At 41.0% G+C, this 27,494-nt stretch overlaps 1 protein-coding gene across 4 annotated transcripts; it reads left to right on the top strand.

Annotated features, from left to right (window-relative positions):
* Positions 1-297: 297 nt before the first annotated feature.
* On the top strand, positions 298-27,494 carry mycbpap (mycbp associated protein). 4 transcript variants are annotated; one of them, XR_013806985.1, is made up of 19 exons: positions 298-493; positions 4,626-4,747; positions 4,892-5,048; positions 5,185-5,291; positions 5,394-5,634; positions 7,303-7,418; positions 7,511-7,661; positions 8,254-8,369; positions 10,372-10,496; positions 17,414-17,522; positions 18,103-18,295; positions 18,430-18,617; positions 19,070-19,216; positions 22,926-23,024; positions 23,209-23,336; positions 23,462-23,589; positions 23,662-23,801; positions 23,883-23,963; positions 25,163-25,303. XR_013806985.1 is itself a non-coding variant. In XM_079673638.1 (19 exons), exons 1-19 carry the CDS (start codon positions 442-444, stop codon positions 27,379-27,381), a joined length of 2,589 nt encoding a protein of 862 aa, XP_079529764.1. In that variant the 5' UTR covers positions 308-441; the 3' UTR covers positions 27,382-27,494. The 4 variants fall into 4 exon arrangements, 3 of the variants coding, with proteins under 3 accessions (XP_079529764.1, XP_079529765.1, XP_079529766.1); XM_079673638.1 differs by lacking the exon at positions 23,883-23,963 and adding an exon at positions 27,292-27,494 and having other exon boundaries at positions 308-493; positions 25,163-25,342; XM_079673639.1 differs by lacking the exon at positions 23,883-23,963 and adding an exon at positions 27,292-27,494 and having other exon boundaries at positions 310-493; positions 5,451-5,634; positions 25,163-25,342.

The following is a 27,494-nucleotide window of genomic DNA, read 5'->3' on the forward strand; positions in this document are numbered from 1 at the left end:
CAGGCAGGGCATGCAAATGTTATAGTAACCAACATGGATTTTTGCATATAAAACAACAAGACTGATGCCACTATCAAAATAACCAAATATAATTAAATACATAATAATTGAAGGTCATACCCAAAAGTATGGGTACAGTCCCAAATAGGCTGATTAAGGTTTGATCTATCACCACACAGACTGTGTGGTGATAGAAACTGCGTCCTTTATGTTACAATAACTGAATAAACCGGAAACACATGTGCAATAGTACTGTCATAGAAAACTCACATCTTGTTTAAAACAAACGCCTCTGCTCCTCCTTTGTTTTGAAGCGTCGTGGTGACCATGGTTACAAATAGAGAACATACTTGACGCTGAGGTGCAGCGCTAGCTTGGTTAGCACTGCTAGCTAACAAACGCTACATTAGTTTACCGAAACTTTCACGGCAGTGAGAACAAATGAACCACGGCGAGTCAGTGAGTAAGGGGCTCAGGCGTCTAAGTGCTGCAGGTAGGCTAAGTCACACACTTCTGTGTCTTTCTTTTATCCCCCTGTCCATGTCTCTGTAACTGTATACTAGCTAAGCGTTTGCAGCACAATGACCTCTCCACCTGATCAGGAGCTGCACTCAAGTCAACAGCGAGAATGAAGCTGTGCCTCTCTTTATTTTGTTGGAAAAGATACTCAGAACTTTGACTTTTGTTAAAGTAGCGAAACCACAATGTAGATAACTAAGTCCTTCGTAAATTAAAGTGTTGCCTTCAAAAATGTTGATTATATTTCACATCATTAATCCAAATCTGCAAAGTAATTTAGAAGTCGGAGTAGAAGTAGCATAACGAAGAAGAACTAATCAGCACTGGTGTAAAGTAACTAAGTAACTTAAGTTCCTTTTGAGAGACTTGTACTTTACTTGAGTATTTCAATTTCGTACTACTTTATACTGCTCCCCTACTACAATTCAGAGGTAGGCCTACATAATGTACTTGTACTCCACTACATTTATTTAGATCCCTTGCAGATTTGGATTAATGATGTGAAACATAATACAAAATTAAATAAGGCTTTATTACACCTGGAGTAAAATCACAATCTACCCTGCAGTATAAAGTCATTCAAACGAGCTGCACCTTTACCAGCTTTGATAACACTTTAATGATCAATAATTATGATCAAAACATATAATATACATACATCTGGAATGGGCCAATGTGCAAAACGAGTACTTTACTTTTAGAAAGTATATTTTGATTTTAATGCTCTTAGGAGCCATGAAACGTGTATAGTAATGCATTTTGTTTTAATATAAGATATTTGTTTGATCACTATTGATTGGTTAGCTTGGGTCACATGCAGGGGCGGATCTAGAGGGGGGCAAGGGGGGCAGCTGCCCCCCCCACTGTAGAGCCTTAAGCCCCCCAGCTGCCCCCCTAACTTTTGTTTCCCTAAAACTGTACTTGTAGAAACAACCCTACACTATTTCCACAAGCTTCTCAAGCAACGAAACAAGCAGTACATTAATTAAAAGTGGATAATTTTAAATATCATTTAGCCCCATTAAAAACGTAGCTACGGCCCTGCATTAAACTGCGGAGTGGCGTTCACACAGACCGCGGCTCACACAGCTGCAGAGAGGGAACGAGCTGTCCCAGCACCTGAAGGTGGATCAGCTTCCCCTGGGAGCATTTCCCCTTCAACTAGTTTTGTTTTTACTAAAGACGAGAGCTTGAAACAAAATATTAATAAAACGCTGCCGTTTGAATCGATAGCGTTTAACAGACGGTCGCTGTTTGGGACGTTACGTTACAAAATACTACGCAGGCAGCGCTAGCTGGGAGATCGATCACTTTATTTGCTAAACTATGCGGTACTATTAAATCCACGTAAATTACACATCACAGCAATGAGGCCAGCTAAATTACAGCATACCTCCTTTACCGTCAAACTGGATCTAAACACAGCTGCCTGTGTGCGTTTGATAAATACTTTCTTATGTTATATTTATTATGCTACTTAGCTACATGGCCCTAACGTGTAAAGTTATACAAGCATTTGCACCAGTGCTTTTCACAAGTAGACTCTTGCAGGCCAGAGTAGCTGGAGTGATTAAACAACAACAAAAAGACATATCTGAGAAGTGATCAGGACGAACATAAAGAGGAAAGGGAAAAGAGAGATGAAGAGGCCAGGAGGGTCAGAGCAGGAGGAAGCCAGGAGGAGATGAAGACATTAGTGAAGAAGAAGAAATGTATGAGGAATAAAGATGAAGTGTCAGAAAGAGGGACAGAGGCAGGGATCAGGAGGCAGATGAGACTCCAGTACCTTTACTGTATGCCTACTTACAGTAAGCAGAATTCTGAGTATTCTCTGAATCGGGTGCCTTTTGGGTCTTTACATCTTTGAAAAATGAAACCAAAATATTTGATCATAACATCTGGTAGTCGACTACTTACATGTTCCCATCTCAGGCACAAAGTATAAATAATTACTAGCAATTTCCTTGAAAGAATTTGACAGGGTTGAAGTTTTTAACAAAAAAGTAACCATGAGACCTTGTTTAGCTAAGATATGGCCAACATGGAAGTTAAGGACATTACAAAATTGTAATATTTTGCAATATTATTGTTTATTTTGTAATAAACCATTATCTACTATTATTAATTCATAACAGAGTTGAAATGTTGAGCTTGTCAATCTTAATCTGAAAATACAAAAACTGAAATATAGGTAAGAGAAGACACTGACACGTGCCTTTCTTTGCCATCTTTCCTTCAAAAGACTTCTGTGATGTAATTCCCTCAATGCAGATGACTCATGGACTGATCCATTATTTTAATTGGAGGGTAAATGGTTTGGCGTGGCGGGGTTGAAACAAACTTTGGGACGTGTGTCAATATTGCAATTTCATAGATAATTCAAGTATTTTTTCAGAATTTCTTTTTGATCAGTTAAAGTTGACAAGCATATGATTATATTAGCAGCAACATTTTGGGATAAGTGGCCATTTTGATTTGTATAATATTAAATTAATATGTAATAATGCTTAGTAAGGACATGCAAATATGTCTGTTGTCCACTACTAAGACAACCAATTTAAAAAAAAAACAAAAAAAAAAATATATTTAGTTTTACATTGTCATGCAAAACAACCTGTTCCATTAATCCATTGCTTTAAAATACATTTTGTAGTTTCCTTTCATTTAAAATTATTGAAGTAAGCTTGGGGGACTCAAAGGGCACTTGATTGTTTGTCTGAACACCTTGTTTCTCTTGTGCATTAAGGACACTCATGAATTAACAATAAATAGGTTATATACAGTATAAAATACCACGTACTGTCCGCCCTCCCATGCCACCCTGGCATGACCTCTTGCCCCCCCATTGCCACGCCATGTAAAATGTTCTAGAACCGCCACTGGTCACATGGATATGGGCGGCACTCATTATAATCTTGTTCACCTGCGTGAGGTGTGTGCGTGGAAGAGAGGGTGAAACAGGGTCGTTGTACTTTTTGTTGACGGCAAGTTTAATGATTGCTTTGATTACTATAACAATGTACATGTCCAAGGAAAATAAGTTGATCATCCCAGATTTCGTTAAACTACATTATTTTTCCACAGAGTTTTTGATCTCAGCAAGTACTTTGTTGTAGCGTGTAACACAATATCAAACAGGCCCGGCCTCAGCCTCTCAGCGACTTTGTTTGTTTTCTGCTGTCGCTATAGCTCTTGTACTTTTACTTCAGTGACATTTTGAGTGCAGGATTTTTTCTTGTAACAGAGTATTTCTACACTGTGGTATTTTTACTTGTGATTCAAGTACTTTTTCCACCTCTGCTAATAAGAGTTCAGATACCATACTTTAGTCCCAAAACTCCTTTGGTAGTTTGTTTTATGAATAGAAAAAAATACATTATGATTATTATTGTACAAACCATTTATGTTTTATCTAAACTTAGCCTATAATTATACATTTAAAATTTAATTTTTTTATATCTTTTTTTGATTAATCGGGATATGCAAGGTAACTAGTAAAGTTGTCTCAGTGGAAAATAGGAAGATATTTTCAACTCAAATGTACTGTAGTCGAATTAAAAGATAGCATAAATGTGGAAATAACTCATGTATTTTGTTGCATTCTCTTAGGGAGAAAGTACATAAGATCATGGTCAGAAAAAAAGATTGTTTCATCGGCTTTCAACACAGATTATTTAGCAAAAACATGTAGAATTGCAGCATCAATTTCTTTGGATAAGGGCCAAGGGCTTTGCAGCTGGCAAATCAAATCAATTATGTGAGAAACTGCACTTAGTTCGAGACTGACAACATGGAGGAAGTGAAGCAAAACACTTACAAAAGCCAAGGATTTTTCACTGTTGTTGTGGCCATGGAAACTATATTCAGAGAAATGAACAGAATTGCATAACCATGTCAGTGTTCCAGGGTGATAGCTGTGAGTTTGTGACCACTTATGTACTTTGCACAAATGAAGTAAAGCCTCTCTCACTTTTTAAAATGTAAGAATTAGGGATAAGCAACATGACACATAGTCTCTGTGCGGAGAGATTACCAAGAGACTTGAAGTGTGGGAGCACTCATTCCCATTCCCATTTTTCAGTTTATATCTTGACTCTCTCCTCTAGAGAACAAGAAGCTGAAACCATCAGAGGTGTTGCACATCTTGGATTATGAGCAGCCCGACATCTGTACTCTCAAAGACTGTGATCTCCAGGCCATGTCCTTTCAGCCACAGGACATCAATAAAGTAAACCCACTTCATCCATTTACAGTATTTACTATGAGTTTGAAATGAACTTTGCTCCCCCAAAAATACAAATCATGTTTGTGCGGCACCAAGGGTGTTTTAAAGCAGTTGAATATGTTACTGACAATATGATTATGTCTGTAGATTCATATACCTAAGCCACCGAAGGGCCGCCCCAAACCAGCTCACATGGCTCTTGTGCCTAAGACACAGCCAACGGAAGGAGCAAGTGATACTGTGCAGGGGCCAGCGACTCATCCAGTGAATCAGGATCCTGACTCTCAACCTCCAGACTGCACAGGTTGGTCATCTTCATTTGTCCTCATGAACAATAACACATACATGTACAGTGTACTGTAGTGAGAAAGATGTTCATAATTTGTATCCTAAGGCTGAAATTAGTGTTATTTTCTGTTCCGAATACTTTTTTTTTTCAGGATCAGAAGGGTTCAACTTTGATGACCAAGAGATGGTTCTTCCACACAGCATTCTGGGTACTTTAGAGGATTTCCGAAGTTACTTGGAAGCCAAAGGGGAGACAGAGGTATATCATAATGAGACAAAGTGAAACAGCATTTACATTTTAACATTTCAAATCTGGCAACCAAATACAGCTGTCATTCTGTAAACTGATGGAACGAAACAGAAAACGTTGACTGCGCAAGCCAACTCTGGTTCCTTCCTTCCTTTTTCCACTATCCAGTTGGGGAAGCGAATAGCAAAGTCCAGGAAATACGCTCCATCTGAGGCCCCAGAGAGACATGGGTCTGAGGCTGTGGAGGACGGGCGTGGGATCCCTTCAGGCTGCAGAAACATTCAGAGCAATGCCCTGCAGCACTGGCAGGCTCACATGACGCAGCGCAGACGGCAGCAGGACCTCTTATCTGGTGAGCGGATTACACTGTACAGCAACCTGCACCAGAAATACATAACATTTGCATAATAATTTCTGCCTGCTTACAACCTAAAAAAAAAAGAATCAGCTCGCATTTTTATAAGCATTACAGTTTTTCTCGATTGCTAACACACGTTTCTTTTTAAATTGCTCAGTTTCTCAGAACACTAAATACAATTCACAAAACCACACACCCAAAGTGCAAAACACCTAATTTCTCCTGCTAAATGAAGAAATGCACTCAAAACTACATAAACACTTACCAAATGCAAACTTTTGCACCAAATATAACACACTGCATTCATAATACTAGATTGTTTGACCACCCAGCTACACACTGCTGAGCATAATCTAAAGCACGTTCATCTGTTATAGGCTATGCTCTGTACATAGAGGTTTCTGCAGAGAAAGATTGCTTGAGTTTACAGAAATACAGTTAATGAAGAAATGAAAAAAAAAACATATTTTATTCAAAGATAACATTGTGCAACATGCATCTCAGCACATAGTTACTCTGCTTCGGATCTCTCTAAGTGTGATGGCATTGTTTGCCAAAACCCAGTTTGTAACTGCTGCTTCCTGTGCCTCATTGGAAATCCTTAGCCTTCCACCTGCACCTCTTTGTTTCTCAGTCCTTCAGATAAACAGCAAAGACATAGTGGTTGGTCAGTGTCTGTGTTGCATACAAGTAAGTTTACCACAGTACATTGTGCAGGATTGTTGTACAGTTATAGTCTGCAACATGCCAACAATTCAATTACAGTAATGAATATGTTTCACACAACAGATATATAAGCACTGATATATCATGATTATGCAGAGCTAAAAACTGGTAACTAACCTGTTTTCAAGTCTAAGTGTCCGGATTAAAGAGGCAACAGTAAATCAGCTTAGATTAGGCTGAACCCTCTGTCCAGCCTCTCTCATCGTCAAACCATGGTTGATAACGTTTCATTTACAGTAATAGAGAGTATTCTTCTTTGTCCACGTCCTCTCCCTCCAGCTCTACCTCTACCTCTCATTCTTCCTCCTCTCACTCTCAGCCCAGCTCTTGCTCTTGCTTCCATGTTGGCTTCCATTGTTGCTGTAAGACAGTACTCACCTGTGGTCTTTTTATAGTGCTAACATCCTGATTGATGAGCCAACAATTATGCTATCAGGTGTTTGGTCAGGTGGAACGTGTTTCTTGATCATTGGTCCATGTGTGAGGCATTTTGAATATCAGTGTTTTAAACCTGCTAACACGTGACTTTATGTCAGATTCCTGTGTCTTACGTGGAGAGACGTTTGCAGTGGTTTGCAAAAAGTGCCATGTTGATTTGAAAATTGTGTGAAAAGCTGAAAACGTGTTTAGAGTTTTGGAGATTTGAGCCGATGTTTTGCTCTTTGAGTGTCAGTTAAAATAATTGTGTTTTACGTAGCATTTTAGTGTGTTAGCAATCGAGAAAAACTGTAACAAGAGGCAATATATTATTGAATGAAAAACACTTGAACTGAATCAGGAGTTGATGAATGAATACATCTCATAGATGCATACTTTAATTTAAGGCAAATTAAAGATATTTGCTCATTTATACATTAATATTTGATTTCCAAAATACTTTTTCTCCCTGTTTATCCATCTCTTTATTCATCTGCTGCTCTGTTCAACTCTCTCAAGACATGCTCGATAGGCCGGTAGAGAGCTTACTGATGAACCAAGCCAACCATTACAGAGAAACTCAGGAGCAGAGGGAGTTTCTAAACCGAGTCATGCCTCTCATCCACTCTGGATATGTATGACACACATTTGAGTCAGAATCCTCTCCTATTTGATTTGATTTTCTCTGCGGCTTCTTCACTCACGTGTCTTTACATCTATGTCTTAGGGTTACCGTGTGGGCAGTGAGTTTTGGAGCCTCCCACAGCGTATTGGAGATGAAATGAGTGGCATCGCAGCCACTCTGACTCAGACGGAGCGGGGCAGATGGACACCTGTCGCACACGTAGCACAACCGGGCAGCGTACGCCGGGAATCAGGTACACACAGAAACCTCCACTCTGTCCAATCTGCCTCAGCATTTCTTCAAACTGTTTTCTTCTCATGGTGCATTCGCTTGGAACATCCAGTTGGCCCAACATTCTAGTCGTCCACTTTTCCCCCTGAATACACATTTTTGAAAACCACACTTGGCGTTGAGGATAATCCCGAAACATCATAAAACAAATACTCACCAAAGTAAAAAGGAGAAAACTACAAAAATGCCTCGTGGTTCTTTGCCTCTGCCAACTAGTCCATGTCTGTCCCAAAAGGCATCCGTTGTGTGGAATTGTCATAATTGGCATATGTATTGTTGAGTTTTGTCAGAAAATGTGACCCTCGCCCCCCTAAATCTGATCAGTGTGTCCTTTAGTCCAAGAGGAGAATTGTGCAACATTTGAACAAAATCCCTCCAGGCGTTCATTTAATTCCATGTTAAGAATGGTACAGACGGACAACTTGCAATGTGCCACTGCAGTTGCAGCCGCTGATGTATAACAGTTAAAGATGAGTGATTGTCTCTTTTTTGGGGGACTACTGGGAATAAACTCTAATAATAAATCTCTCTGTGGAAAATGTTTGATTCTCTAGGAATAATTTCTGCTGAGACTCGTCCAGCGTCTCGGACTTGGGACCAGAGCACCTACCTGCAGCACCAGTGCCAGGAGCTTGGGGAGCTTCTGCCGGACATGGATATCAAAAAGCCGGTAACACAACTCACACTCAACTGCAGAACAGCTGCAACAGATGTTTGAATCCACCAGGCATTTCTTCAGTTTTTTACAGTACTTTCCATCTCTTACAAACATCGATTAAGACTCAAGGATGAACTGATTGGGTTATGGTGGTCAAATGGTCAAGGTCACTGTGATCTCACAATAACATAGTTTTGTCAATAACTGAATTACTCTTATGATTATACTGATAATTTCCCCAAAAAGAATAGGATAAAAGGGTGACTTGATGACCTTTTTATTTAAACTGCAGCTTGGATCTTTTGTTTGAGCTGGACATGGATGATGTGAAACAGATATCCTCTGAGGTCATACACTGAACCTAAAAAATATATGCACCATGTCTGTGTGCAGAAGTTATGATGCTGAAAAAAGTGTGATGTTTAATGCAAACTGCACATGGGCATGAACACACACACTCACAAAACAATTTACATAGTCTTTAGCAATTATGTGATGGTGTATCTTATTACCTGTAAAAAGTACAGTTAGTACACACATGCATGATGAGATTAATGAGGAACTGGAGCCCTTCCATGAACACTCATCTTCACATTGAGTCCAGATATGAAGTCTGGAGCGTGTTGTAACACTGAAAAGATGTGCAGGGTAACACACACACACACACACACACACACACACACACACACACGCACACGCACACGCACACGCACACGCACACGCACACGCACACGCACACGCACACGCACACGCACACGCACACGCACACGCACACACACACACATTGTGTCCGTGACATTAGAGGAAATGGTAGCAGTGTGTTCTGCCGGGCTGGTGGATGTGTGATGCTGAGGGGGGGGTTGGGGTCTGAAGGGCCTCTTGACAAACACACAGGAGGAAACAGACTGTCTTGTCAGCAGCTGACTGGTCCGTGGCTTTGTGACATACAGGAGAGCGATAATAAGGAGAGGGGGGGGCTGTAACGAGAGCGAGGAACAGAGGCAAAGGTAGGGAAGAGGGGGGCGAACGACAGAAAGGGCGGAAGAAAATATAGCCTCTAGTGGTACTCAAGAAGAAGAGTTTGAACTTCAGGAGAACAAAAGATTGCACTTTAATTATTATGTCACATGATATAATGGTAGAGCTAAGCTGATGATGTATTTTTGTTTCTGAGGCCAATGGAGACTGTTTCATTGAAGAAAGACTCAGAAATCCTCTCCTTTTTATGACATAGTGTCGACTAGTGGTGTCTGCGTTGTGTTGTGGAAGGATAAGACCCGAGTCAGCATATCGTTGGAGCCAATCTCTGTTTATGCTGACAACAGATGAACAACAAATCAGTCGTTACTACAGTATATTGTATGCCCTCACACTTCGGCCCCTGCATAGATTAAATAAGAAATAACTAATTCAGTATACACACATGTTCATAGCTTAATGCAGAAATGTCCCAGCACATTGCAGTTCACCGCTCCCGTGACACAAAAAGGGAAGAGGAAAATGTGAGGGACACAATATAAAGGGGGGAAGTCCCCACAAAGTAATCGTATTGGTGCATGGACTGAATAAATAAATAAATAAAAGTGCATGACAAATATATTTGACAAGGATCCCTAAAATGTACCTTTTTTACAGAAATTTGACCAACAACTAGCAACAAATATGTAATGATGACATTTAGCTAAATTAAATATTTTCACTGCTTCTTTGAACACACATGCATATACATGTTTCACAGTTGTCGGGGAAACGTTTTAAGGATAGTGTATGTCCACATTGATGAAGTTTAATTTAGCCATTGACATCCGGACTGTGTGTTCCACAACACCTCGTCCTCAACACCTCCTTTTGTCCGTTCCGGCTGCACTTTCTGGATGTGCGCTGACAGGACATGCGTACTTTGAAAAGGACTCTGGGTATTGTGTTTCAATGCCCCGTGTCACAATGTTGAATGAGCATACAAAGCTAACTACCTCCTTCACAACCGACACCCACTGTGTGGCTTTTATTACAGGAGATTTATGGACTGGAGGTTATTGGCTCCAGCACGCCTGTCACTTCTGTCAGAGTGTGTCGTGGTCCCTTACTGGAGGAGCTGGAAGATGAGACAGAGCACAAGAACATGAGGAAGGAGGACCTGTAAGCTGGGCTTCATTGATTTTTAGAGATTTGCCATTATTTCTTACCAAAGCTTGGTTAAATAGGTCAAAATCAGGCCAAATGTCTTGCCCTATTTCAAAGGCACTACAAATCACTACCCACAAATCATTGATTTAATTGTGTATGGAAATGCCATATTATAGGTGCTTAAAGAGCCTGTGACACGAACCCAACAACTGTTGTGCAATGAAATAGTGGGCTACTAGTAATCTCGAACCGTCAGTTTAAAAAAGAAAAAGCGATACCGTTCCGATAAATATCAATAATTTCGAACATCGCGGGAAAATTCCTTCGACTCATTTTGAGGTTTTGGGGGAAGCCGGATGTGACGTCAATGCGGGAACGCTTCACTGTGCGGCGAGAGAGCCAAACACGGACAAAGTGTGTTGTCATGCGTAGAAATGGTGAATTACTGAGTTTAGGCACGTTAATAACGTTTTAATGAAGTTGACTACAGTATATTCATATTTGTCAGTGCTTTCATGTCAATTCGGCGAACATACATGACAGTTCACGAGCGCGTCCATAGTGTCTCCCGTCCACCCACCACCCCGTCCACCCAGTTAAACATCCCCACTACAACACTGGTTGTAGTTGTAGATCATTCTCATATGATTAAGTTTGTCCTTTGCAGGCTACCGTAGATGGTGCGCCACCCGGTGAGGTGTTAAGATAATAGGCATTCAGTTGTTAGTCGGCATGCAACGTACATGTTCACTGTTCATGCTGTGGTCATAAATAAAGCCACCACTTGCCTATGCATTGTGTATTCCTTGTACATACACACATGCATGTATTAAGAAGTATCGACAACTTCTACATGGTGTCAGAAGACGGCACGGGCCTCTCCTCGTCTGGAGAATTTCTTTTCCACGGACCGTGCTAACGCTAACTAGCTGGCTGAAGCTAGCCCCAGCTACAATGGCGGATGGATTTCGCCGTCCGGACCCATTTATGTTTGAAGGAAACGTCGCGGAGAGCTGGCGGATCTTTGAGAGGGAATATGAAATCTTCATCGCCGCAGCGCACCCAGACAAGGCTGCCAGGACTAAGGCTTACATCCTCCTCAATCTTGCTGGACCAGAAGCCATTGAACGTGAACGATCCTTTATGTATGCAGCTGAAGTGCGCGCGCCAGGCCCCGACGGTGCAGTGATCTCCCCAGCTGAATCAAGGGAGGACCCGGACTGTTTGATACGGAAATTCAGAGAAATATGCAACCCTCAACATAACAAAATAATGGAAAGGCACAGGTTTCATTCAAGAAATCAGAAGCAAGGTGAGAGCATTGAGTCATTCATCAGTGATCTGAAGATAAAAGCTAAAAGTTGTCATTTTGGAGACTTAGCTGAGGAACTAATCTGTGACAGAATAGTATGTGGCATAATCAATGACTCTTTAAGAAAAACTCTGTTGAGAGACAGTGAACTGACACTTGCTAAAGCTGTTTCAGTCTGCCGTATACACGAAATGACAGAGGAAAGCAGCAGGACGTTAGCCGTTCAAGCTACCAGTGTTGATGCAGTGAGACCTGTTTCTAGCAGAAGATATCAGCCAAAGCCACAGTCACTCGCTCACTCCCAGAGCATCTCTAACTGTAATAATTGCGGAGGCAGCCATGCAGCTATGCGAGAAAAGTGTCCAGCTTTCGGGCAAAAGTGCCACAACTGTGAAAAAGTGAATCACTACAAAAAATGCTGCAAGTCTAAACCACGCAGCTACAGTCATTCAAATAGAAATAATTTTAACCAGTCTGTACATGAAGTAACAGTGGAAGAGCCCACAACACACAGAGAAGACACGTTCTACGTGGATGGCGTAGATATCGAAAGACATGTTGATGGTGTTAATCCTCAAGCTAAAGACAAAGAAGAAGGATTTGTTACAATTCACATTAATGGCATACCAACTGAAATGAAAGTTGACACAGGAGCTAAATGCAATGTGTTGTCTCAAGAAGCGTTCACACAAGTGACCAATGGCGAGCAACTTGTGAAGCAAGAGACTGCTATAAACCTTGTTGCTTATGGAGGAAGCAGGATTGAGACCAAAGGCCTGGCCACACTGCCTTCCTGATTAAAGGAGCAGCTCCATTCGTTGCCTTTCTTCATAGTGAACAAAGATGTGCAGCCACTACTGGGATTTCGGGCATGCGTGGACATGGGAATTGTCACATTGAGCAAAGATGTCCACCAGATCACTACGGAAAGCAACACGGATTTCACCACACAGACACTCATGCAGTACAAAGACCTGTTTGATGATGAACTTGGAGAACTACCAATCACTTACTCCATGACAGTTGATCCTAGTGTACAACCTGTGGTTAGACCTGCCCACCGCATTCCTATTGCAATGCAAGACAGAGTTAAAGCTGAACTTAACCGCATGCAAAACATAGGTGTCATTATACCAGTTACTGAGCCCACAGACTGGGTCTCATCTATGGTGGCAGCACACAAAAAAGACAAGCAGGAAATAAGATTGTGTATCAATCCACAAGACCTCAACACAGCGCTGAAAAGACCACATCACCCTATGAGAACAGTAGAAGAAGTTGCAGCACAGATGTCAGGAGCGAAAGTGTTTTCTGTGCTAGATGCTAAAAGCTCCTTCTGGCAGATACGTCTCGACAAGAAATCCTCCATGTTGACGACCTTCAGTACTCCATTTGGGCGGTACAGATTCCTAAGGATGCCCTTCGGCATTAGCTCTGCTAGTGAGGTATTTCAACGCTCGATGGAACAGCTATTTGCAGGTTACCCATGTTCTGTCATCGTTGACGACATCATCATTGGTGGCCGCGGAGTTGCTGAGCATGATGCCAACCTCAAGAAGGTGCTGGAACGAGTGAGAGAAGTCAACCTAAAGCTGAATCCAGCCAAGTGCAAGTTTCGCCTGGATCATGTAGGATATGTAGGTCACATTTTCACAAGTGAAGGCCTGAAGGCAGACCCTTCTAAGACAGATGCAATCACTAACATGCCAGTCCCCACAGACGTTGTCTCACTACAGCGTTTCCTCGGTATGGTTAACTACCTCGGCAAGTTCATCCCGAACTTCAGCGACATCGCAGCACCACTGAGAAAACTCATCCACAAGGACACTGCATGGTGTTGGTTCCAGCAGCATCAGGATGCATTTGACCTTCTTAGATCATGCTTATCAAGTCCACCTGTCCTGTCATACTATGATGTCAGAAGACCAGTCACGCTCACCTGTGATGCGTCGTGCTACGGACTTGGAGCAGCGTGCATGCAAGATGGCAGGCCAGTAGCGTTTGCATCACGCACCCTCACTGACACAGAGACAAGGTATGCACAAATTGAAAAAGAACTGCTAGCTGTCGTGTTTGCCTGTACAAAATTCAAAGACTATGTGTATGGAAAGCCTGTAGTGGTGGAGACTGACCACCAACCTTTAGTGACTATCTTAAAGAAGCCCATCCACACAGCCCCTGCCCGTCTGCAGAGAATGTTACTCCGGCTGCAGAGCTACGACATCAGTTTGGTGTACAAAAAGGGCAAGTATATGTATGTAGCAGACACACTTTCACGTGCCCCAACCACACAAACATCTCAAAGCCCTGCTGAAAATGATGCTTATGAAGTTATGTCTGTGAGCTACATCTCCACAGCCCGCTTGGAAGAACTCAGAAAGCACACAGCAGAGGACAAAGATCTGCAAGCCCTCAGTGCAGTCATTAATAGAGGATGGCCCATCCGACAGAATCAGCTCCAACCTGCTGTCCGTCTCTTCTTTCCCTACAGAGATGAAATGACAGTAGAAGAGGGAATTGTCATGAAAGGCCACAAAACTGTCATTCCTCAATCCCTGCACAGAGAGTACATCAAAATAGTGCACAGAGGGCACCCCGGCATTGAAGCAACCAAACGCAGAGCAAGAAGCATCATCTTTTGGCCAGAAATGTCTAGAGACATCACTGAGGAGTTGCTTTCATGTGCAGTGTGCAACAGCACCAGATCCCATCAGCAAAAGGAGCCCCTCCAGCTTCATCCTGTGCCAGATCTCCCATGGTCCACAGTGGCAACAGACATCTTTGAGTGGCATGGAAAACGGTATCAGGTGCTGGTTGACTCATACTCTGGCTGGTTTGAAATCGACCTTCTCCGGGATGTGACCTCATCAACTGTGATAACTAAATTGAAGAGACATTTCTCTGTTTTCGGCACACCACACACACTCATCTCTGATAATGCTGGACAGTACGCCAGTCAGCATTTCAAGGACTTTGCAAAACAGTGGGACTTTGTTCACATCACCAGCAGTCCTGAATACCCACAGTCAAACGGACTAGCAGAGAGAGCAGTTCGCAGTGCAAAGCAGCTGATGGAACGTTCACACAGAGATGGCACAGATGTCTTCCTCAACCTGGTAAATCTCAGAAACATTCCCCGTGATCTGACGTTAGGCTCTCCTGCTGAACGCCTGATGTCGCGACAAACACGTGCAGCCATCCCTGTGAGCACCAAACTGTTACAGCCAAACCCAAAAGATGCACAACTAATCAGAACACAACTCCTCAACAAGCGGCTCATCTTAAAGCGCCACTATGACATCTCAAGTTCTCCTCTAAAACCCCTGGCAGAGGGACAAGTGATCAGGATGCAGACCCCAAAAGGATATGATCGGCTTGGCGTTGTCAAGGACGTGAGCGAGAAACCACGCTCTTACATAATCCAAGCCAACGGGACTTCATACAGACGGAATCGTCGTCACATCATTCCTGTTCTCGAGCCGTTGCTCCAGCAACAGCAGCCTCAAGATTTCGACCCTCAAAACACTGACCCCTCTATGATGGACTGTGTACCCCACACACCACAAACACCTGAGAGAAACAGCAGGCTGACACAGAACAGTTCCCCTTCACTACCAAGACACACATCACATTTCCCTTGCAACAACAGTGACACACCATACATAACACGATCAGGTCGCACATGCAAACCAAACCCTAAATATGTGCAGTAACACTGTTGGACAATCTTGTTAAAGTGATATGTTTAGTCATTTCCTTTTCCTGTTACCTGGTAAGGTATTTAGTAATGGTTTATTGTTTGTGTCACCAAATGCTAAAGGAATGTTCAATATCCTCTGCCTTAAATGTTATTTACTTTCAGATAGAAACATCAGCTAAAGAGAAGGGATGTAGATCATTCTCATATGATTAAGTTTGTCCTTTGCAGGCTACCGTAGATGGTGCGCCACCCGGTGAGGTGTTAAGATAATAGGCATTCAGTTGTTAGTCGGCATGCAACGTACATGTTCACTGTTCATGCTGTGGTCATAAATAAAGCCACCACTTGCCTATGCATTGTGTATTCCTTGTACATACACACATGCATGTATTAAGAAGTATCGACAACTTCTACAGTAGTAGTACACCAACATGGATTAAACGTTTTTTTTTTTTACAACAATGTTGGGGAAATTAATGGATAAAATGCACGGATTATTATTATTATTATTATTACTATTATTATTATTATTATTATTATTATTATTATTATTCCCACTCCGATCGGGACACTAGGTCCACCGTTTCCCCGCAGCGAGGCTCCCCCCGTTGACAGTTTACGTGGGCTGGGCTGGGTGCAGTGGCGGACTGGCCATCGGGACGAATCCCGATGGGCCGGTACCGAAGTGGGCCGGTCGGATAAGTCACTAGCACATCCCCCACTCCCCCCGTTGACAATTTACTAGTTGTACCGCAGTGGGCCGGTCGAGAGTCCCGGGCTGATTTTTAGTCCCAGTCCACCACTGGCTACATGACCGTATGATCGCCCATATTGACGCACCTAATTCCTAAACTTCTAACAGATACAAAATAAACCGATCCTTCAACCTCATATGAGCTCTCAGACACGTTCAAGATTAAACTGTCATCGCTGTCTGAGCTTGCTGCTGTGTGCGCCATCGTGCGTTTACATGCAGATGCTGGGATCCTGAACGGTGCAGCTGGAGCGCTGTGCCCGCATTGACGTCACCTATAATTTGGCGGGACTTGAAGAATCCCCGAGAAGATCCAGGAAATGGTCAACATTGAAGGGCAGATTAATGGTTATCAAAGTACAAATATCCAAAATCAGTTCAGTAACGGTTTTCAAGGGGACAATATTTACTCAAATTGATGGGTTTGGATGATGGGGGACAATCGTGTCACAGGCTCTTTAATATGCCATTTTAATTTAAATTGAATGAATGGAACCATGTCATGTCTCCACTAGTACATTTTTTTTTCTTTTTATTATTGACGATTTATGAGTTATTATAATTTTGTATTTAATTGTTTCATACAAATAATAAGAAAACTTGTTTTTAAAATAAAAAAAGTTTTTTTTCTCCAGGTGCTGCACATGTGGTTCAAATGTGAGGGAGTTATGAACCAAAATAACCAGATAATTATAAGAGTTAAACCTCTCTCCTACCTTGAGAGAGGGAAGTGCATCTTTATGAATCACAACAAATCATATGAAATGGATAAAAAAAAATTAAATTTTCATCTAAATGTGTATTCTCAGTTACCCATAATGTTGAAGTGTACGTCCCAACATGAACTACACTTTTTCACTCATGTTAGGGCAGCTTCCTGATGCTAAGCTTGCAAATGTTAAGTTGGACAAGAAACGCTTGAATGCATCAGTACCTTCAATGGTTCTCCTTTTAGGAGCTGGTCAATGTTGTCATTAGTACCCATGTGTCAATGTTTTGTTCAGAGGGAAGAATCAGCATTCCAGATGTAACATAACAACAATACAGATTCAAATTACATTCAAACTAATTTAATAAATCCATATCTAGTATCAGAAGTCAAGATGCAGTCTAGTTTCTATCGTGTTGGCCGCGTGGTACTCCTGCTGTCTTGTTGTCTTCAGAGATCCTCTGGCGCAGTACGATGATGTTTGGACCGACGCTCTGCTCATTCCTGCCTTGAGGTTCGGAGGTCAACTTGCTAGCTGGACTGGAAACTCTCCCATCAACCAGGTACAGAGCGGCCTTAAAACAGATAGTTAGTCTGCACCAATGAGTTTCAAAGCATGATATATCAACTATTATATCTTACCTGAGATAAACACCAGGCTCATAGTATGAACATGCTCCCCAGTTGCAAAAGTCTAGTTCAATTCATCATAACATCCCTGAACGATGTTGAGCTAGCATGAATCAGCATTTTTCCTGATTTTTTAAATGTTTAAATTCCCTGCAGAGGTCTTATTATAGTTAGGCTTTACATTTTAGGGAATAAAAGATCAGGAAGCTTTAGTTTAGGTGGACAATGATCAAGAGTACGGCAAATAGAAACGACTGTGATTAATTACAGTATGAAAACAGTATTTCTAGAAGAAATAGAGATTGAGTTGATAACACAACTGCTGTGATGGAATAAATGCGGTAAATCGATATGAAGCTAAATTTACCATGTGAGTAAACCACAAGTAATTTCACCTTCCTCCATGTTTCTGTACCGTACCTGCCGTTTGCCTTTATTTGTCCATGCTTCCTGTTATTGGAGACGCCTACATCATATGAATAGACTTTTCCCTCTCTACCACTCACTGATCAGGGACAAGTAGGAATCAGTGCCACAATTATCTTTGAGGCCCTGACTGGAGAAAGAGCATCATCCCAGCTGGAGCTGCACAATGAGGGCAGCTCGGCCATCTTCTACAGCTGGCAGCAGCTTCCCGTGCCATGCTGCCTTGCTAACTTGCGATCACACACAATGCGTCATCACTTCTACTTCAACTCTTCCAGTGGTAAACACAACCAGACACCTGCTAAGCCCTGGTCACACACTGTTTGTCCCAGTTCCAGCCCATTATACTTTATCTTTCAGCTCGTACTCATTGCACCTCAACCAGTTTTTAATGATGCTTCCATTCCCATCCAGGCGTTATGCGTCCAGGCGAAACCCAGCGTGTTGAGTTTGTATTTAAGTCAGAGGAGCCAGGCATCATAACTGAGATATGGCAGCTCAACACCCACCCTGTGCTGCTGCGAGGTGCCTCCATGCAGGTCTCTCTGAGAGGAGTGGCTCTGCACCAGGACACAACTGCAGACCAGAGGCTTTTCATACAGGTGGGTACAATTACAGTGTGTTTTAGTGAGCTGCAACTGTTGCACAATTTTGATAATCAATTAATCGTAAAAGTAATTTTTCATGCCAAAATGGCTGAAAGTACTATTTTCTGCTTCTTAAATATGGAAATGTCATTGTTTTCTCTGTTTATTTGATCTATAACAGAATAAATATTTGGGTTTTAGACTGACAAAACAACAGTTTTAAGACCTCCTTTAGACTTTATGAAGTGGGGATGGCAATTTTCACTGTTTTGTGACTCGGTTTTTCTTATCAGTCTGAAAAATGTAAGCCATTTTATTAAATATTGGGAATGAAATGAAAATAGTTACTATTTTTGCAGTTTTATCTGAAAGTACGACTGCAAATTGCAAGGACAGATGGCACTGAGATCTTCTTGAAGCCCATCTGTGATTTTTTATCTGTGTTTCTGTTGTGTGGGCACGAGCAGACGAAGCTGGAAAAGATAGTGAAGGAGAAACTGTGTCGGTCCATTGTGTATGACGTGCTGCGGGGGGTCCGCACCCCAGAGAGACCCAGCTCTCCTGCAGAACTCTACGTCACCGAAGAGCAAGAGTTTTTACGCCAAAACCCCAAGGTAAATACTACAAGTGGAAGATGTTGTCCTTAAATCATGCCACACTTCAGTTTTTATAGGCGTTTCTTTTCATATAAACCCTCCTTAGGACTTAAAGGTGGGGTAGGTAATTTTGGAGAAACCAGTTCGAGTGCGCTAGAATTTGAAAATACGCAACTGGAAAAAATCTGCCACTTCCTTACAGAGCCTCTCCTCCAACACACACGAACGCGCACATTACCAATGAGGGCACGAGATAAGTTTTTGCACAGATGGAAGGCTGACAGGCAGGTAGGTCATCGTCGTGCTTTTTACAGTACTACGGCTTCCACAGATGACATTTTTTTATGTATTTATTGTCATTTTAAGCATTTAATATATTAATTGCTATCGGGATGTTAAGAGCATTCCATGGAATATAACAAAAAGTGTTTCTGAAATAAATTACATACCCCACCTTTAAAGGTGGGGGTATTACCCCACCTTATACACAACCGGAAAAAAACAGAAAAAATAAATTTGGTAATTTATGTTTTGTGTGTATTTTCAAATTCTAGCGCACTCGAGCTGGTTTCTCCAAAATTACCTACCCCATCTTTAAATGTAGATATAAATGTATAATTTTTTAATTGGTTTTTCAGTTGAATAATACTTAAAGTTCAGGGTATTCAACTGTTAAAAACATACTGTTCAAATGATTATTTAAACATTTTTTAAAGGATGTTTTCAAAGTCATTGAATAATCGTATTTAATAATCGTGATATCAATAGTGACCAAAGATAATAATTATGATTTTTGCCATAATCGAGCAGCCCTAATACATTGCCACATTTTTTACATCAGTGATATACCAGACATGTTTCTTTGTATATAGTACCCCCTGAATCTTACTCACATTGCATGGTGTGAGGTGATCCACCAGTGGGCCCATCATGTTGTTCTTCTTGACCTTTTAACTGAAGACAAGGGTGTGATCAGCCCATTATATCATGTCCTTCACAAACTGAAATATATCCATCCATTATCACACTCATAATAGATACAAAATCATTATAACTTCAATTAGTCACTGTTGCCACTACACTGTACTAAATATGTCATGTACTAGTGTCCTAGTAACCTGGCTATAACTGGGTTAATTATGAGGCTGATTTAGCTAATTAGACTACAGTGAATATAGAGCATGGCTGTAGTAAAGACCCACTTAGCTTTGATAAACAACATCAATAGACATCAAATCAAGTTTTATTTATATAGCACATTTTTAAAACTATTTTTGGTCGAGCCAAAGTGCTGCATACAATCAAAATACTTTACAATATAATCATTAGACATGGCAGCTAATGATTGAAAACAACATAGGAAAGTGTAACAACAAATTAAGAGTACATTTACAGTGGGGAAATAAAGTATTTAGTCAGCCACCAATTGTGCAAGTTCTCCCACTTAAAAAGATGAGAGAGGCCTGTAATTTTCATCCTCGGTATACCTCAACTCTGAGAGACGAAATGAGAAAAGAAATCCAGAAAATCACATTGTCTGATTTTTAAAGAATTTATTTGCAAATTATGGTGGAAAATAAGTATTAGGTCACCTACAAACAAACAAGATTTCTGGCTCTCACAGACCTGTAACTTCTTCTTTAAGAGCCTCCTCTGTCCTCCACTTGTTAACTGTATTAATGGCACCTGTTTGAACTCGTTATCAGTATAAAAGACACCTGTCCACAACCTCAAACAGTCACACTCCAAACTCCACTATGGCCAAGACCAAAGAGCTGTCAAAGGACACCGGAAACAACATTGTAGACCTGCACCAGGCTGGGAAGACTGAATCTGCAATAGGTAAGCAGCTTGGTGTGAATAAATCAACTGTGGGAGCAATTATTAGAAAATGGAAGACATACAAGACCACTGATAATCTCCCTCGATCTTGGGCTCCACGCAAGATCTCACCCCGTGGGGTCAAAATGATCACAAGAACGGTGAGCAAAAATCCCAGAACCACACGGGGGGACCTAGTCAATGACCTGCAGAGAGCTGGGACCAAAGTAACAAAGGCTACCATCAGGAACACACTACGCCGCCAGGGACTCAAATCCTGCAGTGCCAGACGTGTCCCCCTGATTAAGCCAGTACATGTCCAGGCCCGTCTGAAGTTTGCTAGAGAGCATTTAGATGATCCAGAAGAGGATTGGGAGAATGTCATATGGTCAGATGAAACCAAAATAGAACTTTTTGGTAAAAACTCAACTAGACGTGTTTGGAGGAGAAAGAATGCTGAGTTGCATCCAAAGAACACCATACCTACTGTGAAACATGGGGGTGGAAACATCATGCTTTGGGGCTGTTTTTCTGCAAAGGGACCAGGACGACTGATCTGTGTAAAGGAAAGAATGAATGGGGCCATGTATCGTGAGATTTTGAGTGACAACCTCCTTCCATCAGCAAGGGCATTGAAGATGAAACGTGGCTGGGTCTTTCAGCATGACAATGATCCCAAACACGTCGCCCGGGCAACGAAGGAGTGGCTTCTTAAGAAGCATTTCAAGGTCCTGGAGTGGCCTAGCCAGTCTCCAGATCTCAACCCCATAGAAAATCTTTGGAGGGAGTTGAAAGTCTGTGTTGCCCAGCGACATCACTGCTCTAGAGGAGATCTGCATGGAGGAATGGGACAAAATACCAGCAACAGTGTGTGAAAACCTTGTGAAGACTTACAGAAAACGTTTGACCTCTGTCATTGCCAACAAAGGGTATACAACAAAGTATTGAGATTAACTTTTGTTATTGACCAAATACTTATTTTCCACCATAATTTGCAAATAAATTCTTTAAAAATCAGACAATGATATTTTCTGGATTTTTTCTTTTTTTCTCATTTTGTCTCTCATAGTTGAGGTATACCTAGGATGAACATTACAGGCCTCTCTCATCTTTTTAACTGGGAGAACTTGCACAATTGGTGGCTGACTAAATACTTTTTTGACCCACTGTATCTGTTTACAGGCTATACACTAATTATGATGAATAGAAGGCTTTTCTTTCAAAAGGCATTACCAAATATTGTGATGATTGGAGCTTTTTAACCCTAACCCACATTTTATCACCACAAAGGGTGGCACACATTTGTTGTCCTCATTTGAGTCCCTTCCACAAGGTGTTTTCAGTTCATAAAAGTTAATTGTAATTCCAAACGTAAGGCTTCAAACTGTAGTCCACAAACCAATAGACAACATCGCGGTGACGAGGTCAACTTCTTATTTACAGTGTTTGATTTATATTCCAAACACTGTTTTAATTCAATCATCAGCCAGTGGAGGACCTAAAGATACCAAGGGTAATCAACCTCCAGTGAAAAGTGAGTTCAATGCTGGTGAGCCTTTAAATCTGCATTCTTTCTAAAGACCAGCAGGGGGCGACTATACTGGTTGAAAAAAGAAGTCAGATTATATAGAAGTCTATGAGAAAATGACCCTACTTTTCACTTTATTTGTTACCTTAGTAAACTTTTTCCTAATAAAGTAATGGTCTCAATCGGTAATTGAAGTTTTCTTCAGTGCAGCATGATGTTCATTTTGTGTAAAGTATTGTCACAATGAATGTACAATAGATGATAAAGCAGGGTGTGGTTTAGGACGTGGCTACGTTGTGATTGACAGGTAGCTATGGTGTTGTATGGATGTATGGTTTATACTGCTTATATTGATAACTACTCCATACATTATTTTAGTTGCAGTATCTTTATCAGCCAGTGGAGGACCTAAAGAGACTGTCGCAAGAAGTGCAACCTGGAAGCAGTTGGGACCTCTCTGTGGATACACTGCGACAGGTAGAGACATTATTTAATGTTAAGGTGCATGATAAACCTTGGTTAGTACAATTAAAGTACATGTAGCAGGTTGAACCAATGTGACGGTCCTCTTTGAATGCACTGTGCACTTGACTATCAAATGCTATACCATGATTAAAAACACAACATATTTATTTGTCCATTCATTGGTTCTCCACCCAAGGTTGTTCTGTCTCTGCCTAAGCATGAGTCGGCTCAGGAACAGAGCCTGGCCCGGATCAACTCTCTGATTCTGCAGCTCTCTGAACCTCCTCAGCTCAAGCAGCAGCAGCTAACTGCAGGAACTATTGGGTGAGGCATAAACACAAGCAATGAGTAATGAACCATCTCTATCATAGCTTCTACACACACGATACACACTTGTACATAGCGTAGTAAGCCTTCAGGGTTATGGTGGTATGTGCTGCCACCTGCAGGCAGCAGCTGTGGAGGGAACTCCTCGGCACCATGGCTGGTGAGGCCATGTGGCTCAGAGAGGTTATGGGCCTTCCAGAGAGAGACACACAGATCCATGAAAAGGAGGAACCCCCAATCTCAGATGCTGGTGAGACTCAGACTTTCAATAAGATGTAGATTGATGGAGATTCCTGATGCTTACTGAGTTATTTCATCGCAGATATGGCTGATACCAAAGATGAGAAGAGTGAGAAAAAGGGAGGAGCGGCTGCTAAAGAAGAGAGAAGTGGAGTGAAGTCCAGAGTTAAGGAGGACAGCAAAGTGGAGTCCAAGTCGGCAACAACTGAAAAATCAGTGGAGGTGAGTGAAGAGAAGGTGTTTGTTGCCTTTGACGATTCATACTGTAGATGGGCTGCTATAAGATGTTCTCTCCACTGATAGGCAGGCCAGCAGATCCAAAACTTGTTTTAATTATGAAGTATGAAGACACATCACTTCAGCTGACTTACAGCTGACCCAACTGTGAGTCATCTTCACTACTTTGAGCTGTCAGTTCATCATTCAATCACCTGATATTCAACAACTCCCATTTTCTTGTTACTACAGTACAGACTGCTGCCACACATTAGGCCACCTGCTGCCTGGTTTTTTGAAACAATGTTTTATACAGTATATCATGTGTGTCACCATCACACTTGAGGGTTCATTTAATTTATAACAGGAGCAAAAACAACTGTGTAACAATTTCTTTTTAGAGATTCACTCTTATTATTTTTGACATTTAGGCCATATTCAGGTATTGACCATAACCATGATATTTAAATATACCACAATATTAAAAGGATATTGATGTCATGTTTACTATACCCATATAATAATATCAATCATTACAGTTCCTTCAGAGTGTAGTTTATTTGCCAAAGAATGCACAAAAGTTAAAGATGAATTTGACTGATTACACACGTATTATTTACATTTTAAAAAGAGATCATTTCTAAAGATATCCCATTCATGACGTTTTTCTGAATTATTTTGGCCAAAATAGTGAAAAATCATAGTGGAAAAATGTGGTCGTGGTCCTATCCTGTTTTTTTAATAATGCGCAAAAACACTTTCACTCAGTTTCTATTTGTTTATAATGCAGATATTTGTTTTCACCAGTCCTCATTATACTCAGCCCAGAAACTTTGCATGGTCCTCTTCACAAATCTGAGCAACTTTGATGATGCTGCGTCCTGATGGCTCAGATGGTCGTCACATAAATAAAGTGCTCGGTGTGAATCTGCCCAGGGACCTGTAACATCTCTCTCCTAACGATCCGTCTCTCCATTGTCAGCCATCAAAGGCAGAAACAAATATTACATTTTGAAACAGACAACAGATGAAGTCTTTTCTGTGTGTGTGTGTATTCTCTACCCTGCATGATGGTTGAGTCATAGGTAAGGTACCGACTATTACTCACAGGGTACCATGGTAACAGGACACTGTGTGAAAACGTGCACCTGCTCTCCAACTGTGTGCCAGGCTTTGAATTAATCGACCCTGGACCACCATCTGTGGTGCACACAGCTATACACTACCTGGTACAGAACCATTTATTAAACACCACTGGAAATGTGTAAGATGTGGCTAACTATGAACCAGACAACTTGTTTTGGAAGTTAGATTTATTTTATTTCATTAACTGATGTCTGTTGTCTATCTATCCGTTTTGTGTACAGGACAGCAAAAAGAAAGGGAAACGAAGAGAAGACGCGGTGAAAAGCTCTAAGGAAAAGCAAGGGAAGGAAACTGCCTCGCTGACTGATACCACCTCACAAAGCGTCAGTCAAGAATTTATCGAAGACCCAAATGTAGAGCCGGAGGCGATGGGCATTTACAAAAGACTCCTGCATTCAAAGGCAAGTTTTTCAACTATCTTACAGTATTTTAACCTGTTAAGCCTCCCGCAACATCTTGCAAGAAACAGCGTCTGAGGGCTTCTTAAAATGTAACAACCTATGAATGTGTCATACCCACTTAACGGGAAGAAACTCCGCTACCTGACGATATGAATTTTTTTTACCGAAACAAAACACAAGTCTAACGCCGAGCCTCTGAATTAGCACTAAGCGAAAGAGTGCTAACGCACTTAGCACATAACTCACGGTAGAAATATTGTATTCTTCATCGGATCTGCACAAACTAGATATCATATGAAAGCTGAGATTCCACGGATTCCAATGGTATAAGTATCATCATTGTGCGACCAAAACTCGCGGCAGCTAAAACAAGCAAAGACAACACACAACTTCACTTTACGTAGCCAAAACGGCAAATACGTCTTACCTTTGCTGTTTTCTGATCAAAAGTGGTGTTCAATGGCATTAAAACGCATAAAAACGCTGCTGAAGGTTAATCCAATGTCTCTGTCACTTTGAAATGATTACTGATAATCCATCATAACATTTATGTCAATAACCGGAGTTTTCATAAATAGCTGCTATGAGAGCTACTAGAGTGTATGAGAGCTTCCTGTTTTGGGCTTGCTGGCTGCGCATCACTCATTCACCAATGGTAATGTTTAAATGGATTTAGGAACTTCCCTCTAGATTCTATTGGCTCTATCGGTTAAAAAGTGGTGTCAATCAGTGGGTCTTTTTTTCTAAACCTCTCTAAAAAGGTCAAATGTCACTTGTTTTGCATCAATCTTGATAAAGGGTACTTATTATGTGTTACAGTTTGGATTCCTAAAGCTTTTTGTCTATCCCATCATTTAAGGGTGGTTTTCACTATAAGTAATGTTTTTTTTGGACGGAAACTATAATTTAAATTGTTTTACTATGTTCAATCTGAATGTACTTTAAAATAAAAACATCTATATTGATTCTGACTTTTCCAACTCACAGGTTTATCATTGCTTTGAGAAAAAAGATTATTAATTTGCCCCTTTTTAGAAGTGAAGATATAGTCATTTGTTCTGGGAATGTCATTTTCGAGCCTGAAACCTGAAAAACAGGCTCTGGGCTTAACTGTTTAAGGAGCAACCAAATGAAGTTTGGCGTATTTGTGAGGAACACCCATGAACCTGTGTGTTGTTTAATATGTTCTTCAGCTCTGGAGGAGATTTCTAAAGCTTGATAACTATTGTGATGACAGCAAGCTGGTCTAAGGTCCAGGTCTAAGACTCAGGCTGTGATTAAAAAAAAATAACTTGTAAAATCAGCTTTGCAGAACTAGTATTATTAAAATGGGTAAATCCAGACAAAGTCTTTTAAAAGAAATTCAGCAGCATCATAAACTAAATTGGGTTGAACCTGTTAAAATCTCTTTGGAGTTAAGTTTGAATTGGAGTTTGTGTGGCTCAACCTTAAAAGAACACATGCATTACAAATTGGAGAGGTTTGTTTAGAGAACAGTATATATAGAAGTGGACTGTCTTATTGGTTCCTAGAACAGCAACCTTTATTGGAATTTTTAAAGTAAATTAAAGACCTATCTTTTTAATTTGGCTTTTAATTTGGGGCAATTGGAATTTTTTGTAGTATCACTGTTCGTGTTTTATTGCTTTATGGTTCACTGAACTCTTTCTGTTTGTTTATACCTTGTTTTGAATCATGTTCCTCACTTTTTATTGTCATTTTCTGTCATACTCTGAAAAGCACTTTGAGCAGTGTCAAGCATTAAAGGTGCTATACAAATAAAGTGTATTATTATTATTACAAAGGACCCTTCCCAGTAGCATTATGAGAGATTTTGGATCCTGCTCCATAACAGTCAGGGTGTTTAACTTTATTTCATGACTTTATGAAAGTGCAACACTTGCCTTTTTAAGATGTCCTACATTGATTTATATTGTTCTTTCTGACAGGTGTATGCTCTGATGGAAAACCTGGTGAACAACCTGTGTGACCTGACGGATGATCTTAAAGAGGGAGATGAACACACTATTACCACGTGAGAGGCAGGCAGGGTCCCACTGAATACATCATCCTATACCAAATGTAGGATCCATGTATCTCAGTACCAAATATTGTTGTAAAAATAAAAACAGCTTTTATTTTTCTGTCATAA

This window comes from Notothenia rossii (assembly GCF_949606895.1).
Source record: "Notothenia rossii genome assembly, chromosome: 1".
Lineage (NCBI taxonomy): Eukaryota > Metazoa > Chordata > Actinopteri > Perciformes > Nototheniidae > Notothenia > Notothenia rossii.

Bases quoted from the DNA above. Each gene is read 5' to 3' on its own strand.
- mycbpap (XM_079673638.1), top strand. From the start codon at position 442: ATGAACCACGGCGAGTCAGTGAGTAAGGGGCTCAGGCGTCTAAGTGCT. The intron at 7,662-8,253 runs GTACACACAGAA...TTGATTCTCTAG, and splicing joins CAGCGTACGCCGGGAATCAG to GAATAATTTCTGCTGAGACT. The intron at 8,370-10,371 runs GTAACACAACTC...CTTTTATTACAG, and splicing joins ACATGGATATCAAAAAGCCG to GAGATTTATGGACTGGAGGT.